Genomic DNA, 18,692 nt, shown 5'->3' on the forward strand with positions numbered 1-18,692 from the left:
TCCAAAATCACTGCGGATGGTGATTGCAGCCATGAAATTAAAAGACGCTTATTCATTGGAAGGAAAGTTACGACCAACCTAGATAGCATATTCAAAAGCAGAGACATTACTTTGCCAACAAAGGTCCCGTCTAGTCAAGGCTATGGTTTTTCCAGTAGTCATGTATGGATGTGAGAGTTGGACTATAAAGAAAGCTGAGTGCTGAAGAATTGATGCTTTTGAACTGTGGTGTTGGAGAAGACTCTTGAGAGTCCCTTGGACTGCAAGGAGGTCCAACCAGTCCATCCTAAAGGAAATCAGTCCTGGGTGTTCATTAGAAGGACTGATGTTGAAGCTGAAACTCCAATACTTTGGCCACTTGATGCGAAGAGGTGACTCATTTGAAAAGACCCTGATTCTGGCACAGATGGAGGGCAGGAGAAGGGGACGACAGAGGATGAGATGGCTGGATGGCATCACCGACTCAATGGACATGGGTTTGGGTGGACCCCAGGAGTTGGTGATGGACAGGGAGGCCTGGTGTGCTGCGATTTGTGGGGTCGCAAAGAGTCGGACACGACTGAGCAACTGAAGTAAACACATACACACCACACACATCACATATACATACCACTTAAACACACACACACAGTCTCACCACACACATGTACTGTACACATACACCATATATACCTCACACATATCACACTCACACCACATATGCATACCATACACACTACATGTATACCATACATATACACACACCACATACACATACCACACACATACAGATATCACACACGTACTCCATACATACTCCATGCAAGAGACACACATCCGCACCCCCCCGCCAAGAAACCAACAGCAGTCTGGCTTGCACAGTCTTCAGAATGTTAGTGTCACCGGGAAGTCATGACGCAGTGAAGAATCCACCTGCCAACGGGGCGGATGCGAGAGACTCAGGTTTGATCTCCTGGAGAAGGAGATGGGAATCCATTCAGTATTCTTGCCTGGAAAATACCACGGACAGAGGAACCTCACGGGCTGCAGTCCCTGGGGTCCCAAAGAGTCGGACACAACTCCACATGCAGGCACTGCTGTGAAGTCGTTTATGTCGTGGAACTGGGCTGTAGCACTAACTCTGCAGCCCCGCTGGACGGCCCGCACACGCCCTCGGCGGCCTGTGGCAGTCTGCACGTCTCGGGCTGCTGCGTGTGGCCCGTGAGGACCGCTGGTGGAAGCTGGGCACAAAGGGCGGCTCTGCTTCTGCCATGCTCTCCCCACTGCGAGCTGGCACCTGCTCTGCACGTGCTCGTCCTGGAGCCCAGCATGAAAGGGCAGCAGGAGAAACGAGTCTCGTGTTTCACATTCGGACGGCAGGAGACAAAGGTGATCTGCCAAGCACATCACGAAGCCTCTGCTAACCTCACGTCTGCTAGCATTCCACTGGCCAAAGTTACACAGCCAAGGCCAAAGCCCGGGACCAGGAAGAACACTCCCCACAGCATGAGGCCAGGTGAGGGTGGATGTAGGATCCTACTACCGATGCTTCAATCTACCTCGAGAGCCTTCTCGGGGATATTAGGGGTGAGATCCTCAGATTTCCAAGCAGTCAATTGGCAACTAGCTTCTTTCACAAGAACACAGGAGTTTAAAATTGAGGATAATGGAGAAAATCAAGTCTTTAACTGGGACTTGAGCTCAAGAACTCAGAGTCAGGGGTATGTTATCACCATGGGTCATGGCCGTGGGGGTGGAGGGTAGCATGGACACCCCAGGTTGTAAATTAAGACGAGGGGGACAACAGACAACCCCATAACCAGCCGTGGGACCCTGTATACATACATACCCTCCTGGCTCAAACTAATGGAAAAAAGGGGACTCAGCTGGGGCTAGCTGCCCCAGAGGTGAGCTGTGGATTGTGTGGGTGTCTGTGTGTGCAGTGGAGGAGGGCAGGGGCAGAGCTGAGTCTAGACTTGGGAAGCATGGGAAAACCTATTGGGCCAGGCAGAGGTAAGGGGAGAATGCAAGGGGTTCATCTGGGCCTGTCAGATCCACGCAAACTGACTGCAGACATTACTCAAGGCTGCAACTTAAACCCCCAGGGATAAACCTAAGCCTGGAGCTGAGGAAAAGACCGTCCCCAAGCAACCCCTCACAGATGGGCAGGGGATGAGTCCCAGCTCTGTTGCTGTTTTAGACCACATGAATTTTAACTGGCTGAATTGCTGGTGTCCCCTGAAAATTTAATATGTATGTACGTGTGCATGTGTGTGTGCTTAATCATGCCCGACTTTTTCAAGCGCATGGACTGCAGCCTGAGAGACTCCTTTGTCCATGGAATTTTCCAGGCAAGAATACCGGAGTGGGTTGCCATGCCCTCCTCCAGATCCCCCTCCAGGGAATCTTCCCAAGCCAGGGATCCAACCCATGTCTCCTGCATTGGAAGGTGCCTTCTTTACCACTAGTGCCATCTAGGAAGTCTCAAAATTTCATATACTGAATTCCTAATCCCCAGTGTGATGGTATTTAGAAGGGGGCCTCTGGGAGGTGACTAAGCCGTGCAGCTGCAACTCTTGTGAATGAGATTAACACCTTTAAAGCAGAGACCCCAGAGAGTTCCCCCACCCCTTCTGCCAAGTGAGGTTACAGTGAGAAGACAGAGTTCAAATTAGGAAGCCACAGAACCCAACTATGCTGGCACCTTCATCCCAGGCTCTCAGCCTCCACAACCGTGAGAAATCAGCTTCCGTTGTTTCTGCACCTGTTCTGTGGTAGCAGCCCCAATAGACACACTGTCACCCTGAGTTAACCCTGCTGCTGCTGCTGCTGCTGCTGCTGCTGCTGCTGCTGCTGCTGCTGCTGCGTCGCTTCAGTCGTGTCCGACTCTGTGCGACCCCACAGACGGCAGCCCCCCAGGCTCCCCCGTCCCTGGGAGTTAACCCTGCTCCTCCACAAGGGAAAACATGACTGACCCGCCCTCAGAGGGAGGAAGTGTGAGCTCCTTGGGCGCCTTCACTTCTTCCCCCGTGGTTTGCTCACTTTCTCTTTTCTACGCCGTCCTGTTCTCCCCCGAGCCTGTGATGCCCAGGGACTGTGGCCGAGAGGACAGAGCACCCGTGGGCGCTCACTCTGCGCTCAGCCTGCTTGTGACACTGAAGCAGCTTCTGCTGGAGCCCTCTCTGATCTGCTCCCCTCCGTGCAGCCCTGTGGGGGTGGGAAAAACCTGGGCTTGGAGCCAGGTGGGTCTGGGTTTGACCATGAGCTGCTGGCCCCGTGACACGGGCAACATTGCTCACAGCACTGGACTCGCTGAGCTGCTGAAGATTAGGTGCCAGCGGACAGAGCACCAGGAAGCATAATTTAACGTTGCTGGTGTCCTGAATTTGGGTGAGAGACGATGGTTAGCAGTTTGGGTTTTTACTGGTTGAAACGTCGAACAGTGGAGGAGAAGGGCTTTCTTTGTTTCGGACCCAGCCCAAAGCCTGGGGACAACCCTCCAGAATACCTGTGCACCCCTCCTCGGGACCCAGGCAGTGGGCGAGGAGCCATGGCTGGGATGAAGGGCCGGCAAAGCGGAGATGGAGGTGGGGCCAGTGACAGCGGGGGCACAGGGCCCGCCTGACCCCGACTCACTGGGCCCCTCAGGTGAGGTGGAGGAGGACCGAAGATGCCCTGAGACCCAACGCCCCTCTACCCCAGCTTCCCCGGGCAAAGTCACCCCCAGACCCTGGAGGGGACGGGAGAGGGGACAAGCTTCCGCAGCCAGCCGGCAGCGGCGTCCCCCCAAGTGAAAAGTCACAGACACCTCGGGTTGCCAACGCGTCGCTCTCGGGTGGAAACCGGCGTCTCTGAACAAGCAGAGCTACTTCGTTAAGAAACAACCCAACTATTTCGGTACACCCACTTCCGGGACGGTCAGATTCAGGACTGCCGCGTGCCGGGAAGGAACTCAAGCAGCAGTCTCCGTCGACGGCCCTGCCGCACTGCACAGACGCTGGTCTTGCGCCCCGCGGATGGGGCCTACTGGCAGAGACCCGAATGTCCAGGGCTCCTCCGGCCCCCGGGGGCAGGCGCAGCGGGGTCAATAGGGAGAGCTGGACGGTCTGCAGAGGACCCGGAGCCCCAGCACAACCATAAGTGGGGATCCGCTCATCATTGGAGCTGCGCATCATGGCCGGCTAGCGCGCCTAAAGGATCCACCTGTAGGAGCGAGGGTGGGAGGGGAGGGGAGCTGGGGGCGAGGGGACGGGAGGAATGGGGGGCAGCCTTTCTGCTCAGAGGAGGGGCTGGGGGGGGGCCCACGGGGAGACCATGGCCCCACCCACTCCTCGCATCCTCTCAGCCGCCCAGATGCGCAGCCTACCGGGGTGCACACAGCGGCTAGGACCTCAGGAGCCTGTGGGAGGGAGACCCAGGCCCTGTACTTGGTGGGGTCCGGCACACTTTGTTGGCTTTGTTGCCAATTCAGGGAACCGCATTCAGACTGGACGTTGGAGGCGGGCGACACCTAGAGGCCCAGACAGAAATGACACCTGGAAAGCCAGGACCTGAGGCCGAGCGCACAAAAGGGAGGGCCCAGCCTCCTTTGTCCGAGAAGGAAATGGCAACCCACTCCCGTATTCTTGCCTAGAGGATCCTGTGGACAGAGGAGCCTGGTGAGCTGCCGTCTATGGGGTCGCACAGAGGGACATGACTGAAGTGACTTAGCAGCAGCAGCAGACTCGTTTGTCCTAAGGTGTCAGTCAAGAGCCCAGGGACTCTTCACGTGGCTCCCCACAAAACAGGCCTGGAATACGGAGAGGCAAGCTTTTAGGAGTCGTTTGGACTTGAGTTCAAATCTCAGCCCATTGCTTCCAGCCATGTAATGCAGATTATTTCCTCCCTGAGCCTCAACTTCCTCCCCTGTAAAATGGGGATAGTAACGCCAGTCTGTAAATATGGTCTCTACCATAGACGTCGCTCTGTGACAGTCCCTTGCAGCCCTTCTCCCAGAAGCAGCCCTCTCCTGGCTGGTCATAGTCCGCAGATCTAGATGGCCCAATCGGAGCCCTCCCTTGGGAGTCCCACACTGAGGCTAGGAAGCCACCATGCCCAAGGGCCAGGGAAAAAGCCCGGAAGTAGCTGCGTGAAATTGAGCTGTCCAAGTGCCTGGCTGCATCTGTCCAATTTCAGGGTCCTAGCAGGAACATAGCATTAATCGGCAGATCCTCAGAAATCATCTACAGGCCACAGAAGGAGAGAGGGGCAGGCAGAGACCCAGGGAGGGTGCCTGGACCGCCAGCAGAAGACCAGCCTTCCAGGTTTTCCTGGGAGAAGGGACCTCTCCAGCGGTGAGACTTTCAGTCCAAGAGCCAGACCGAATCACAACAAGATGGCCAACCCCTGGGCAGTCAGCGCAGGACTGTGCTGAGACCTGGGCTCTGGAATCTCATCACACAGAGACGGGCACTTGTGCCCACGGGGCTGAGGCAGCCACGGGCCAATAATGAGCACTGTGCTGGCCAGGAGCCCAACTTCCAGGGCTGCAGCCTGACCCCTAGCAGGCCCACCCATAGGAGACCTAATGAGTTCCCAAAGCAGGACCCTGGGGACACGCATGCATTTGGAAGCCTTTTTGGTGCCTCCTCAGCACATTAACTGGCAGGACATCTAATGATTTCAAATAAAACACTTTATGAAGGTCAAATTCAACATTTCTGCCTGCTGCTACTGAAGGTTTAAATTCCAGGTTATCCTATATTCAAATGTATTACAACTGTAACCAGTTACTCGTCTAGAGGACATTCTCCTTTTCGTCGATTTTCTTGTCTCCGTGTTCCTGGTCTTGTTCTAACAGGAATTGCTGTCCCTGGAGCCTTTGAGAATATGACCGGTCATTTTCCTACAGATGCCAGTGCTGAGGACTCGGGGGCCTCCATACGTACCCCATCTGCTCCAGGTCTTGTAAACTTGCTTCTCTAGTCCCTGCAGCTTAGGTCAGAGGGTGGGTTCACCTGGTTTTCTCAGGGAGCAAGTGAAAATGGCATCTTCTCAGGAAGTCCTACCCTGACCTCCCAAACAAAAACAAAATTATACACTCACACAAGTTCCTTGTCTCCTGTCCTGCTTTTCTGCTTTTTTTTTCCTCTAGCACACATCACCATTTAAAGGTCTATTTATCTTCTGTTCTGTCTTTCCCACCAGAATGTAAGTTTCACGAAGGTAGGGATTTGTGTCCGTTTTTCTCCACACTGGTACCCTAACACCTTGAACTGGAGCAGACAGAGGGCAAACACTTTAAAAATATTTGTTGGAAAAAGCACTCCAGACTTTCACATAAAACACAGAAGAATCCCCCAGGAGCTATGAGACACTTTCCTGGTCCTTCACAACGGGAATTCTGTACCCTGGGTCAGCCACCTGTGGGCTCCCCGGGAAAGTTACTTCCTGAACCTTTTCTCTGGGCCTGGGTCTGCCCCAGGCGTCTTACAAGAAACTCATTTCACCCCAGCAGTGCTGAAAGGCCTAGATGTGTTAGACAAGGATACTCAGCTCAGATGTGAGTACGTACCAGCTAAGTCGCCTCAGTCATGTCCGACTCTTTGTGACTGTACGGGATGGAGCCTGCCACACTTCTCTGTCCACGGGATTCTCCAGGAAAGAACACCGAAGTGGGTCACGATGCCCTCCTCCAGGGGAATCTCCCTGATCCAGGGATCGAACCTGTCTCTTATGTCTCCTGCATTGGCAGGAGGGTTCTTTACCACTAGTGCCACCTGGGCAGCCCTGAGAGGAAACCTGAAAGGCTGCCAGGAGAGCAGACGGAACCTTCAGGAGAGGCTAGGTCCTGGGGCCCCGAGGTTGCAGTGGTTAAGATCAGCCTCACAGCCCTGTAGCCCTCTACAGGTGGGTAGAGCTGTGGGCAAGTTCCGTAAGCTGACTGTGCTTCCTTTTTCTCATCTGGCAAACCAGGACCATGAGCGCCTATGTCCCTGAGTGGCAGTGGGATTAAGTGAGGTACCATCTGAGACATGGAGGGCCCAGCCTGGAGTGAGCGCCAGATGCTGGAACTGCTGCTCCACCGGCCCGCCCCTCTGTTGCCAGGTCTCTCTCTGGGCCGGGCTGGTCACCCCAGCCGCTCCTGTCAGTCTGGAGGCTGGTTCCCTTTATGACTCAGGACTGGACTGAAGGTCAGGAACCCCTCCCTTCTTCAGTGGTCAAGTTTGTGGGCCAGCCCATTTCTCTCACAGTGGAGGCTCCCAGCTGGGGGCAAACGCTGCGGCCCTGCGAACCACGGACAAACAGACCCATGCTCAGAGGCGGGAGGAGACAGGCGAGGACCGCAGAGGGAGGGTTCCTGAGGGAGCCCCCAGCCTGCCTGTGCTTCCCGGGCCTCGTGGCACCATCTCCGCCTCTGCTACACGCCCCCTCCTCGCCCCCGCCGCAGGCAGAAGAGACCTGCATCCATCTCCCCTGCACCTGAAAAGGACTAATTGGGCCCTGTCAACGTTTTCCATCTCTCAACAACCCTGCAGGCAAAAACTGCTGTCACTGTTCCCAGACGATAGGCGGGAACCCAGGCTGCACCAGCGGTCCCCCCGGGAGCGTCCTTGGAAACGAAGTCGAAGGACACCTCCAGGCTCCGCGGCGTCACCTCTTAGACGCTCAAAGGAAATCCTGCCCTAAGACAGGTGTATGAGGAGGGGGCCCAGGGATCCTGAGACCCTAAGAAGTAGTCGTCCTCGGCCCTACGCCGGTCTGCCTTTCTCCTTCCCAGACGCAGAAGCTGCTTCGGAACGGGAGCCGCGCGCCCCCGTGTGGCGATTCCCGGAAACGCAGGTCCTGGAACCTGGCCACCCCAGGCTCAAAACCGGCAGGGAAACGCCCTGGGGAGAAAGCACCGCCTGTGGGCAGGAGGGGAAAGAAGAGGGGAGGTGCCTGGAGCCCTTCGACAGGCCTTACTCAAACTGAGACACTTCATAGAACCGGACCTCCTATGACAGGCACTCCCCCTGAGGAGCACCCTCTCCCCTTCCTTTTGGGGACTCAGGAAGCACCTACTGGCCCAGGGTCTTAGGCCTCTCATCAGAATTTCAGCTGGACTGGGTGCAGGGCCCCTCCAGGGCTGCTCTGAGGAGTTGGGGCAGCACACAAGTGGCCCAGAGTAACAGGCAGCAAGACCAGCACAGCTCACTCAACTTCACTCTTGCATTCAGCTGGGCTGATGGGAGTCCCGCCAAGAGCCAGTCACCTTCCTGGCTTTGATGCTGTGTCCTCTACAGATAGAGGCTTTCAGATCTACCCCCCAAAATTCAGATTTACCAAGGAGCAAGCCCCCATAATGAATCCTGTGCACCTCAGCAGGTTTCTCACTGATCCCTCCCCAACTTCAAGCCCCAGGAAAAGGCTTCATGTACCTCTGGCTTCCTTGATATAGAGACTTGCACTTGAGGAGTTACTGTGTGGGAGGCACACATACCCGTCTAATAACTCAGGTGGGCACTCATCCTACCTAATCCTGCTTAAGAGTTGGAGGGTACCCCTTAGATGCCTTAGGAGTAGACTCGACAATTTGAAGAAACCCATCCAGCTATCCAGGCCATCACGTTTGGGATAGGCTGCCCAGGGCACATGGAGGAGCTTGATGCCATCTCTTGGATTTTGCCAAAAATTCCTGTTGTCCCCCAAAAACTCTCTAAAGAAATTTGGCTTCATATAGTCATTATGCAGAGCTCGGCACGCTGGGATCTGTTGACATTCACTTGATGTGACTGTGAGGGTTCGTTATTGATATAATTGGCACAGTCAGAGCAAAGCCACTGAAACTTCTGGGAAATTGACTCAATACTATAACACATCACGTTAAGAAAAAATGGGATCACAGTGATGATGAGCTGTTATCTGACCGGGGAATTGTGGTTCCTGCAAAAATGTGGGCACATGTTTATTCTTGGGATTTTGATAATGGACAAAAACTTTATGCTGCCTCCAAAGGAAATCTGCAGAGATTGGCCTTTGAAAGCTATGACCACTGTAAAAGCAAATCAGAGAGTGCCTTAGTGGGTGGGTGGAGTCCAAACCCTGGCCCTAGACCCTGGAGAACATTTTACCAAAGAGAGACCTCCTTTAGGTACAGGGGGTTGTTCACTCTGGGCTCCAAAAACAGACCTGCTTTCTGCTTCCTCCTCTCCCACTGCTGGCAATACCACCCCACCTCCACCCTCCCCACCCCCCATCCTAGAATTGTTTCTAGAGAACAATTCAGATTTACCAAGAACAAGAACAAGATCTACCTAGAGAACAAGATGAAGCAAAGTTATTTGGGACTATTGAACATTTTAGTCAAATTCTCCATTGCTAACCCAGCTTTGGTATGGTTAGTATTAGGGTCTTGAAAATCCCCTCTGGAGTCAGCCTGTATTTGGAAGATGGGAACGGGTTTCTCCTCTTGATGGCACAGAAGCCTGAAGGGTCCTGGGCATCACAGGGCAACCACAGTGCCAAGTACACCTGCTACCTGGGAGGAGTCAGGAAGAGGATGGCAAATGGTCTGGACTGGTTCTAAGAGAAATACAATGAAAGCCTCATATGTTATTTTAAAATTTTTTAAAGACACATTTAAAGACTGTAGAAATAAATGAACTTAATTTTAATGGCATGTTTTATTTAACACAATATGAAATACTTTATTTCAAAAAGTAATGAGGATAAAAATTATTAATGAGATTCTACCCTTTTTATATGGAATCCAGATTCTATACTTACAGGACATCCCAATTCAGACTAGCCACACTTCAACTGCTCAGCAGCCACGAGCGGCTCACAGCGACTTTACTGGACTCTCAGGTCTGGAGTCCATCTCTGTGGGCTCCAACACAACTGAGCCTCATCATCGCCATCTTCCAAACCAGCATGTCAGGTTCCGAGTGCTGCTTCTGAAATAGGACTGGGCCGAAAGTACCGTGCATGTGGGTACCTGGGCCTGAAAGATCTAGTGGGTAATTTGCTGGAGACTTCACAAGGCAGTCCCATCCCAGGAAAGACTGTCTGGGGAGAGGAAGACGCTAAGCCAGGGCTCCTACATAAACAGACACACCTGTTCTACTGAGACTCTAGGTTGGCCTTTCCAGCAAGTGAGTGTCCACACGGAGGGCACCTCCAGTGTTTTCAGCGCTATTGTTGAATTACTAATGAAACCCAAGACTGGGAAAACTCTGCTGGTGTATTTTTATTTCGTTTTTTGGCAGTGAGAAGAATGGACGCTTCTCCCTGTGGTCTCTCAGGTGGTAAAGAAACCTGCCTGCAATGTGGGAGTTCAGTTCAGCCGCTCAGTCGTGTCCGACTCTTTGCGACCCCATGAACTGCAGCACGCCAGGCCTCCCTGTCCATCACCAACTCCCGGAGTCCACCCAGACTCATGTCCATTGTGTCAGTGATGCCATCAAACCATCTTATCCTCTGTTGTCCCCTTCTCCTCCTGCCCTCAATCTTTCCCAGCATCAGGGTCTTTTCAAATGAGTTAGCTCTCCGCATCAGGTGGCCAAAGTATTGGAGTTTCAGCTTCAACATCAGTCCTTCCAATGAACACCCAGGACTGATCTCCTTTAGGATGGACTGGTTGGATCTCCTTGCAGTCCAAGGGACTCTCAAGAGTCTTCTCCAACACCACAGTTCAAAAGCATCAATTCTTCAGCGCTCAGCTTTCTTCACAGTCCAACTCTCACATCCATACATGACTACTCGAAAAACCATAGCCTTGACTAGACAGACCTTTGTTGGCAAAGTAATGTCTCTGCTTTTTAATATGCTGTCTAGGTTGGTCACAACTTTCCTTCCAAGGAGCAAGCATCTTTTAATTTCATGGCTGCAATCAGCATCTGCAGTGATTTTGGAGCCCAAAAAAGTAGTCAGCCACTGTTTCCCCATCTATTTCCCATGAAGTGATGGGACCAGATGCCATGATTTTAGTTTTCTGAATGTTGAGCCAACTTTTTCACTCTCCTCTTTCACTTTCATCAAGAGGCTCTTTAGTTCATCTTCACTTTCTCCCGTAAGGGTGGGAGACCCAGGTTCAATCCCTGGGTCAGGAAGATCCTCTAGAGTGGAAATGGCAACCCACTCCAGTATCCTTGCCTAGAGAATTACGTGGACAGAGGAACCTGGCAGGCTATAAAGTCTATGGGGTTGCAGAGTTGGACACGAATGAGCAAGTAACATTTTCACTAAAATTTTCTCTCTGCTGTGGCTACCAGGAAACTCAGAACCGTGTCGGCTCTCATTCTAAAGATACTGTCTCCTGCATACCTCCATTATTGTCTAGTTGCTTTCCCTTCACTCTTAATTTAATGCTTTAGGGACTTTGCAGGGTTTCTCTCTTCTGAAATGTTACACAATTCTGAAGCCTCTTGGAAACCGGCAAGGTAACACATGTGAAAGAACGTTCTCTTCTGATAATTTACCACTAGACGGCAGCATAGCTCAATAGAATATATTAGCTTCCACTCCCCACCCCCACCAGAACCAATTCTGCTATTTAATAACTGTGACTTGGGCAAGTGATTTTTAACATCCCAAGTCTGTTCTATCATGTGAAAAAGAAACAGGTGAAATATATCTTAGGAAATGATAATGGCCTTGTGATTAACTGCATGGACTCTGAAACAGATGGTCTGGTTTCAAATTCTGTTGTGCCATTTGAATAGCTGTTGAGATTTTAGGCAACTTATTTAACTTCTCTGAGCTTTACCTTCCTCTCTGTAAAATGGAGATATTAGTGCTTGCTTCATAGGATTGTTGCTAGAATTAAAAAGTAGTGTATAAAGTGCTTAGAGTGACGACTGGTATTTTAAGAGAATACTTGCTACCACCACCAAGGGCCTTAAAGCTGATATAAGAGTCTTACCATGTGGTAAATGCCACCGTCCTCTTTATTACTACTAAAATTTCATTCACTCTTTTTCTGGCATTTATGTAGCCATTTTGGGTTAACAATGTGACATATCCCTGCAGCAACTTCTAATATCCTATATATAATGTCTATCACATAAAGATAAATTGGAAAATGAAATAAATTATTAATTTATTATTTATTTATTGCTTTTACTCAATAAAAGCAGGGAGTGTGATGTATATGTCAAAGGCATGTGTGAAACAATACAGAGTTTGAAAAAGAAAAGATCAACCAAACGAACATTTTAGATCTTTGTGGAAAAAAGGTATGAGAAAAAGTACATTGTGGACATCAATGTTGAGAAAGACAAGGAAAGTTTTATAATTATGAACTTTATTTTTATTTACTATGCCAACATTTTCAGGAAAGAGACTTTACATCCAGTTTTTATGATTCATTTTACAAGCAAATTCTAATATACAGTATTTACTCTGAACTGGTTTTTTAAGTCAATGGGAAAAACAAGACTGCAGATAGTAAAGACTGTGGTGTTCTTAGTCAGCAATGATTAAGAGATTTTAAATTCTTAGGGTCAGTTTTGCTTTGCTGTGGTGATGCTTACCAAGGAGAAAGTGGGTAGCTTTCCCCCAATGAGGTTAAAACATACAATGTATCTTTACTTAACAGCATAGTTGTAGATTGGTGCTCACCATCATAATCATTTATCCAAACATACTCTTTCAAATTGCTGCAGCAGAAAAATCGGAGGGAGGTGTGAAAAGAAAATTTTAAAATATAATTCAGGCATCAGAATTAAGAAAAATAGCAAGGCCATCATCCCCAAGGAAAAACATCAGGTATTTGTATTACAGCTATAATTAATGTTCAAATGTATGGATAAACATGCAAACGTAACTACCCCAACTAATTCAAAAGCACGAAAACTTAAGATTGAGAGTAAACCAAAACTATGCTGCAGTCTATTGCTCTCCATTGCAAGCGTGTTTGGTGATTCCAAATTCCATCCTCAGTGCCCCAGAGACCAGGAAACCATCGTGACAATTCCGCTCAGAAATGAAGAGTGCGTCTCTGTGTCTGTTGTACCGTCTATGCTACAGGAAGATTTAGAAGTGGCAGCTATAGGGGGACTGTGTTCTCTTTGATGCGTCTGAGTAAAATACTTAATGGGACAATGAGACATTCAAAGAACTTAGTGCTTTAATGGAAAAAGTGACATGCTTAGAATACAACTGTGAAAGGCTGTACTTCGAACAGCAACAATTATAGAGAAATTCATTTCCACAAAGAAAGCCACACCCAATAGGAGGCATTTCGATATTTCAGGCACAACTCCAAGCAATTAAGCTCATTTAAAGTGCAAATCTGATAGTTTCTCTCATATTCAGATTTTTACTTGTTAAAATACTTAGTAAGGTTCTCTAATATCTATATAAATACAATGAACAGTAGTTGTATGCCTGAAAATATTGCACAAATTAAAATGAGACTCCTAAAGAAAAAAGCTAGAGGGTCTCAGTTATCAGAAACATTCTAAAATGATTATTAACTATATAATTCTTTAGCGCCTTTAAAATCATCTGCATCTGTACTGATTAACTCCTTAGGCCAAGCTGTCTTTAAGGAATTCGATATGCATCCCATTAACAGCCAAATATAGGAGTCCACATACTCTAATTCCTCTTTCACAAATGTGAAACTTAACACCCATAAAAACTTCTTCCTCGGGATTAAAAATTCATACGCTGCAACCATATTCACCAAAATCACAAGAACCAAGGAAAAAAGTGATCTGAGTTCCTCTGGAGAGGGATTTGGCACAGAGCTGACTTACAGAAGCATGATAGAGAGGTCAAGCCAAATCTGAGACAGAAATTTCTGACTATTCAGGTGAGCTACTGCCCACCTCATTTCTGACTTAACATTTACTAAGGAGCAGACGAGCATAATATTCTGGCAGTTTTTAAAGAAAACTGCAGGCAAATACTTTGTTGTTTCGTGCAAGCATCCTAGAGTTTTTTCTCTTATATATAATAGTATGCTTCATAATTATACTGATGAGCCTTTTGCCATGATTAAGGCTCAACAAAGGTACACAGAAATTGAACTGATGGGTTAATATTTCTGCAATTTCATCAGGAATAAGAAACAGACCAGGAAAAAGATCAGAGCAAACACTGCAGGAGTCAACATTTTAATACACAAAGACACTACCCTCAGACCAGGGGCTAAAGTGAACATTTAAAACTTTTCCCTAAAGATAAAGGTAACATTTCTCAAGAGTTTGGTTCAATTTCCAAATAAACCAAAGCCTATTAATCAGTATGTTCTAGTTTGGGGAAACACCTCACTTGAACCATCTGAGAACAGTGTTCTTTCGTCCTCAGAATGAAAGACCACACATACCCACTTCCAGCTTCAGCTATGACTGCTTGCTCTATGAAGTAAAAACAAGAGCCTTCTTGATATACCTCATCCCTTAGCATAGTAACAATACCTGCATTACGTGAAAACTTTCTCAACTCTAGTGCTTCTCTGGCAGAAGTGCTGTCGGATGAGAGCCTGATTCGAGACTTGGGTTGCTCACCTATTACCAAGTCCAAGAAGGGCTGGTTATCTGGTGAAGTGGCAAACCCCCCAGAATGGTTCCCTGACAGGCAAGGGATGACTGTGTCACACGGCAGTGAACACCTCTTCCCAACTTTCCACTAGAGCTCTTGCTGTGTTGTTTCTCTAAAACGGGGTGATGTACATTTTGTAAAGGGACCCCTAGAAATTTGAGTGACTGACTTTTTGGCCATGATCCCTTTTGATAAATTTTTGGTCAACTGATCACAACAAAAATTGACTTTGTAAATACTGTCTGTCTGAAAGACATTAACCCTAACGAAAGCAGCAGCAGATGAACAGCCCAGCGACACCATGATTTGGGAGAACAGGAGGGCACATTGACTGAACCACCCGACGAGAGGTCACAGGATGTCAGGTTAACGCGTATGGTCCCTTGGCAGTTCCGCAGCTGCCTTCCTAGCATATTAAAATAAATAAGCATATTGCCATTGAAATATCTTTTAATACATTTTAATAAAACACAATTTCCCCTTTCCAATTTCATTTTTCTTCCCAAATCTACTTTTCAAATACACACCAACATAAAAGGAAAACCTGGAAAACTCAGAAGAACACAACTATTATGAATTCTGGTTTTCTCAAGATAGTCTTACTTAAATTTATAATTATACTCAAAATATTTTAACTCATTTTGCTATAGAAAATAGTTTTAAATCCCCACGTATGAGTCATTTATATCCCATCAAAGTTCTGTGCAAACATTTCAAGTCCATTATTCCAGTCTTCGGATATTAGCAGAAAGTCAATAAATATAAATATTACAATAAAGACTTAATTTAAAATATATACTATGGAACCTCAAAACAGCTAGCATGGATCCATAAGCCTATAGGATTCAAAATGGAATTACCAGCAAAACTCTAGCACCAACATATGTTACAAATGTATCTATCTTTAGGTCAGGTTTCAGGTGGATCTTCACTCAAGCCTTCCAAAATTTATCCAGTAACAAAAACAAATACAAATTATGTGTGAATCTGTGGGTGTGTGTTTAACAAGATGTTAAAGCAACATATAATTGGTTTTTATATATATAATATGAAGAGCTTTAGCCAGGGGAGTTTGTCTGGTAAATAAATAAATACTGAGACTATAACAAGGAAAAATAAAACGTACACTAACTTCCCATTAAAAGCCTCATCTCCTTTATTCATCACAGAGCTTTTGCATAGACCTTTAAAATATGCAAATCACTGGCCAGAACTCTGCTTACAGGCTATCATCTTTCCTTATCACCAGATCTCCAGTTAAAATAATAACCATATTCACAGAGGGACAAATGGAAAAGGGTGAGGCTCTGAGAACCACAATTGATGCAGACCTTAAAGGGACTACGTCAGCAAGCACATTTGCTGCCTGCTAAGCAGAATGTTATGAAGTTTCTGATGTGCAGAGGAATGGATGACATGGTCAGAGCCTTCTGTAGACCTCTGAACGAGTAAGCAAACTTCCGTGTTTACCTGAGACAAATATGCTCAAACGGTATGTACTTCAACCAGGATATAAAACAGAAGAGCCAAACCATTAGAAGCTTCCATGTTTTAATTTTAAGATTTGCAAGCTTTCAATGGAACCTCCATCGTGGTAGCAAACTGCACACATAAAGCTATTACGGAACAGATTTTTTTTAAAAAAAACAAATTGGCAGGTGATGGCTATGCACTTAATGTATCTTTGGTTTAGGAAGACGAGAGTATTGATTAGAGGCCAAACAATCCCCAGAATTCAAATTGTCATTAGGAGTCTGCATGATTTCTTTTCTTCTTATTAGTGGCCTTGGGATGCTTGTCTTGGCCTGGAAGTTTTGAGGCTCTAGTCGGGGGCTGCTTACGTGTTTTTGTTTGAAAGAGCCAGAAGGGGGACGGAGCTTAGACGCTTTTGGATTTGGATTACTTGCAAGATTTGTTTGACTAGATGTTGGCTGGAGTTTTGCGGAATTACATTGTGTGATTACTGGTGACTTCTTATAAGTGGGAGTCCTATTTGGAGATGTTTCAGGAACTGGAGGCGATACCAAAGAATTCAAGATGGGTGGCTTAAAAAGCTGCGAGGACTTGGGCTGAGATGTGTAGCCCTCTGGAGAAGACTGATTTCTTCCAACTTTCTTAGCCTGGTCATCTGTACTTGACTGGGGAAGTGTCTGAAGAGAAGTGGGCACAAACTGCATGTCAATGATTTGATTATTTGCCAGATGATAAGGCTCTTGAGCATTCAAGGTCGTGTTCAAGTTTGCTTCAGAAGGCATACTCTTCACCACATCCTTAGTGAATTCCGGGCTTGAAGAAAAAGGCTGGTCTTCCAGACCATTACTGCTTTCTTGTTGCGAGCCGTGTGTAAAGCTTTCATCTGGAGGTACAACACCCTTATGTGTGCCCCGGACTGTACACTCACTGTGGGCCTCGGTATGTTGCAGCTTTACTAGTTTTCCCTGGGTGTGGTCTGTGGGTCTGGGAAGGCTGCTGGAAGGCTGTAGTACTTGAGGCTATTAAAATTAAAAACAACATTAGCAACAATTCATTTTAGAAACACCACCCAGAATTAATGTGTTCCAATTAGGCTGTGCTGGCACTTACTATGTTTTAATATGAGAAGCATGTGGGTTTTTCTTTAATTAAAAAATAAGCTGCAATATTCAAGTAATTTATGAGACACATATGAGTGATGATGCAAACAAAACATGGACAAGCAGTAAACACTACACAAGATCCAAATCAAACGGGGTAAAAGAATATTGAGGCACTGGTTTATTGAGGAAGAGAGATTCCTATCTTGATTCATTACTTATTTAAAACTTTATATATAAAGAGAGCTTGACAGAATGATTTCTATATAGTCATTTGGTTTAATCTCCATAAAACATTCAGATAGTAACTAAGAATTTCAGAATATTACCCATTTTAAAGTTTTTTTTTTTTTAAAGGAAAGCTGTATCCCACTTCAAAACACTTTATTAGAAGTATTAATTTAAAAGTGTCAGGTGCTGTACCTCTACATTTTTATTGAGAATTAAAATTACCCGCAGATAAACACAATTTAGAATGAAGATTATATTCCACGATGATGTGAAATTCTAATCACTTACACAAAAATAGGTCAACGTCTTAAGCTAATATTAAGTTACTTTTAGCATTCTTACTGAAAAGTTTCAGAATGAAAGGCTTTCACAGCTCATTTGTTCTGTCTCACTGCCATTTGAGGGATCAACTACGGCTCCGTTATGGCCGATAAGTGAAAAATGGATTTACCCTTCCCAGGAATAAATGTCCATTAATAAAATTAAAAATAGTCAGCTTTTTTGAATGATGTCTGAGAGTAAAACAGATTTCAAGTTGCCTGTAACCTGAACTAAAGCTCAGAAGCCTACAACAGAAAAGTTCTTAAGGCTGACATGCCTTGTACACACTTCTCTGGAGCCCACTATGTGATTATATTCTATACAAATCAAGGGAAACATACAATTTCTATTACTTTTGGGCAGTCGGTAAAGATAGTATGACTTTTAAAGTTATCTTTCTATGGCCCAAATAGTTAAAGTATATGGGGCAAAGCCTATTGGTCCTATCATGATACAGGGATGGTTGCTATAGGTGTTTTAAATGCACACACATACATACACACTCCCATACATTCTTTTCTAAAAATGTCTGACATGTCACTCACTGTAGTAGGTACAGGAAAATATGAACCTGAACACAATGCCATTCCTGTGGTTGAAAGGCCTCACGAGAGAGAGTCAGGTAAACAAAAGATGAGACCCTGTCTCAAGGATAACAACATGTAGAAGCAAAACATATGCCTGATTAGAGAGGCCACAGAAGGCATCCAAGAAATACCAACATCTGAACTGAGTTTTAATAAGAGCAGGAGCTTGCCAAGACGACAGGAAGGGAAAAACAGTCAGGGTAGAGGGCCAGAACATGTGAAATACAAAAGCAAAAAAAAGGCTGATATGGTCCAGCAACTTCAAATTGTTAGACTGAATTAGCAAGCACAGTGCTGGTGAGAAGGAGTGGGGAAGGGCCAGCTCATAAAGGAACTCACATCAGGCTGAGTAGTCTTGACTCTGTACAGTAGGTGATGGGAGACATTGAGGCATTTTAAGCAGAGGAATCCTAAGACCCAATGTCATTACAATGTCATTCTGGTGGAATCAGTGAGGAAGGTAACAGAAGGGGATGAGATTGTCAAGCAG

At 46.9% G+C, this 18,692-nt stretch overlaps 1 protein-coding gene and 1 pseudogene across 8 annotated transcripts in view; both read right to left on the bottom strand.

Moving 5' to 3' along the window:
* The window catches only part of LOC120865129, a 33,855-nt pseudogene extending 29,701 nt beyond the window's left edge, over positions 1-4,154 (bottom strand).
* Positions 4,155-12,550: 8,396 nt separating this feature from the next.
* CCSER2 (coiled-coil serine rich protein 2) overlaps positions 12,551-18,692 on the bottom strand; it is a 164,105-nt gene continuing 157,963 nt past the window's right edge. For 6 of the 8 annotated variants that reach the window (XR_005721375.1, XM_040242557.1, XM_040242560.1 and 3 more), the window contains one exon: positions 12,551-16,982. Coding sequence is in view for 6 of the 8 variants with exons in the window: in XM_040242557.1 (XP_040098491.1) it covers positions 16,164-16,982 (819 nt within the window). In the remaining 2 variants the exon portion in view is untranslated. The remainder of the gene's footprint in view (positions 16,983-18,692) is intronic. The other 2 variants (XR_005721374.1, XM_040242559.1) reach the window with 1 other exon arrangement.

This window comes from Oryx dammah, unplaced genomic scaffold (genome assembly GCF_014754425.2).
Source record: "Oryx dammah isolate SB20612 unplaced genomic scaffold, SCBI_Odam_1.1 HiC_scaffold_6, whole genome shotgun sequence".
NCBI classification, from domain to species: domain Eukaryota; kingdom Metazoa; phylum Chordata; class Mammalia; order Artiodactyla; family Bovidae; genus Oryx; species Oryx dammah.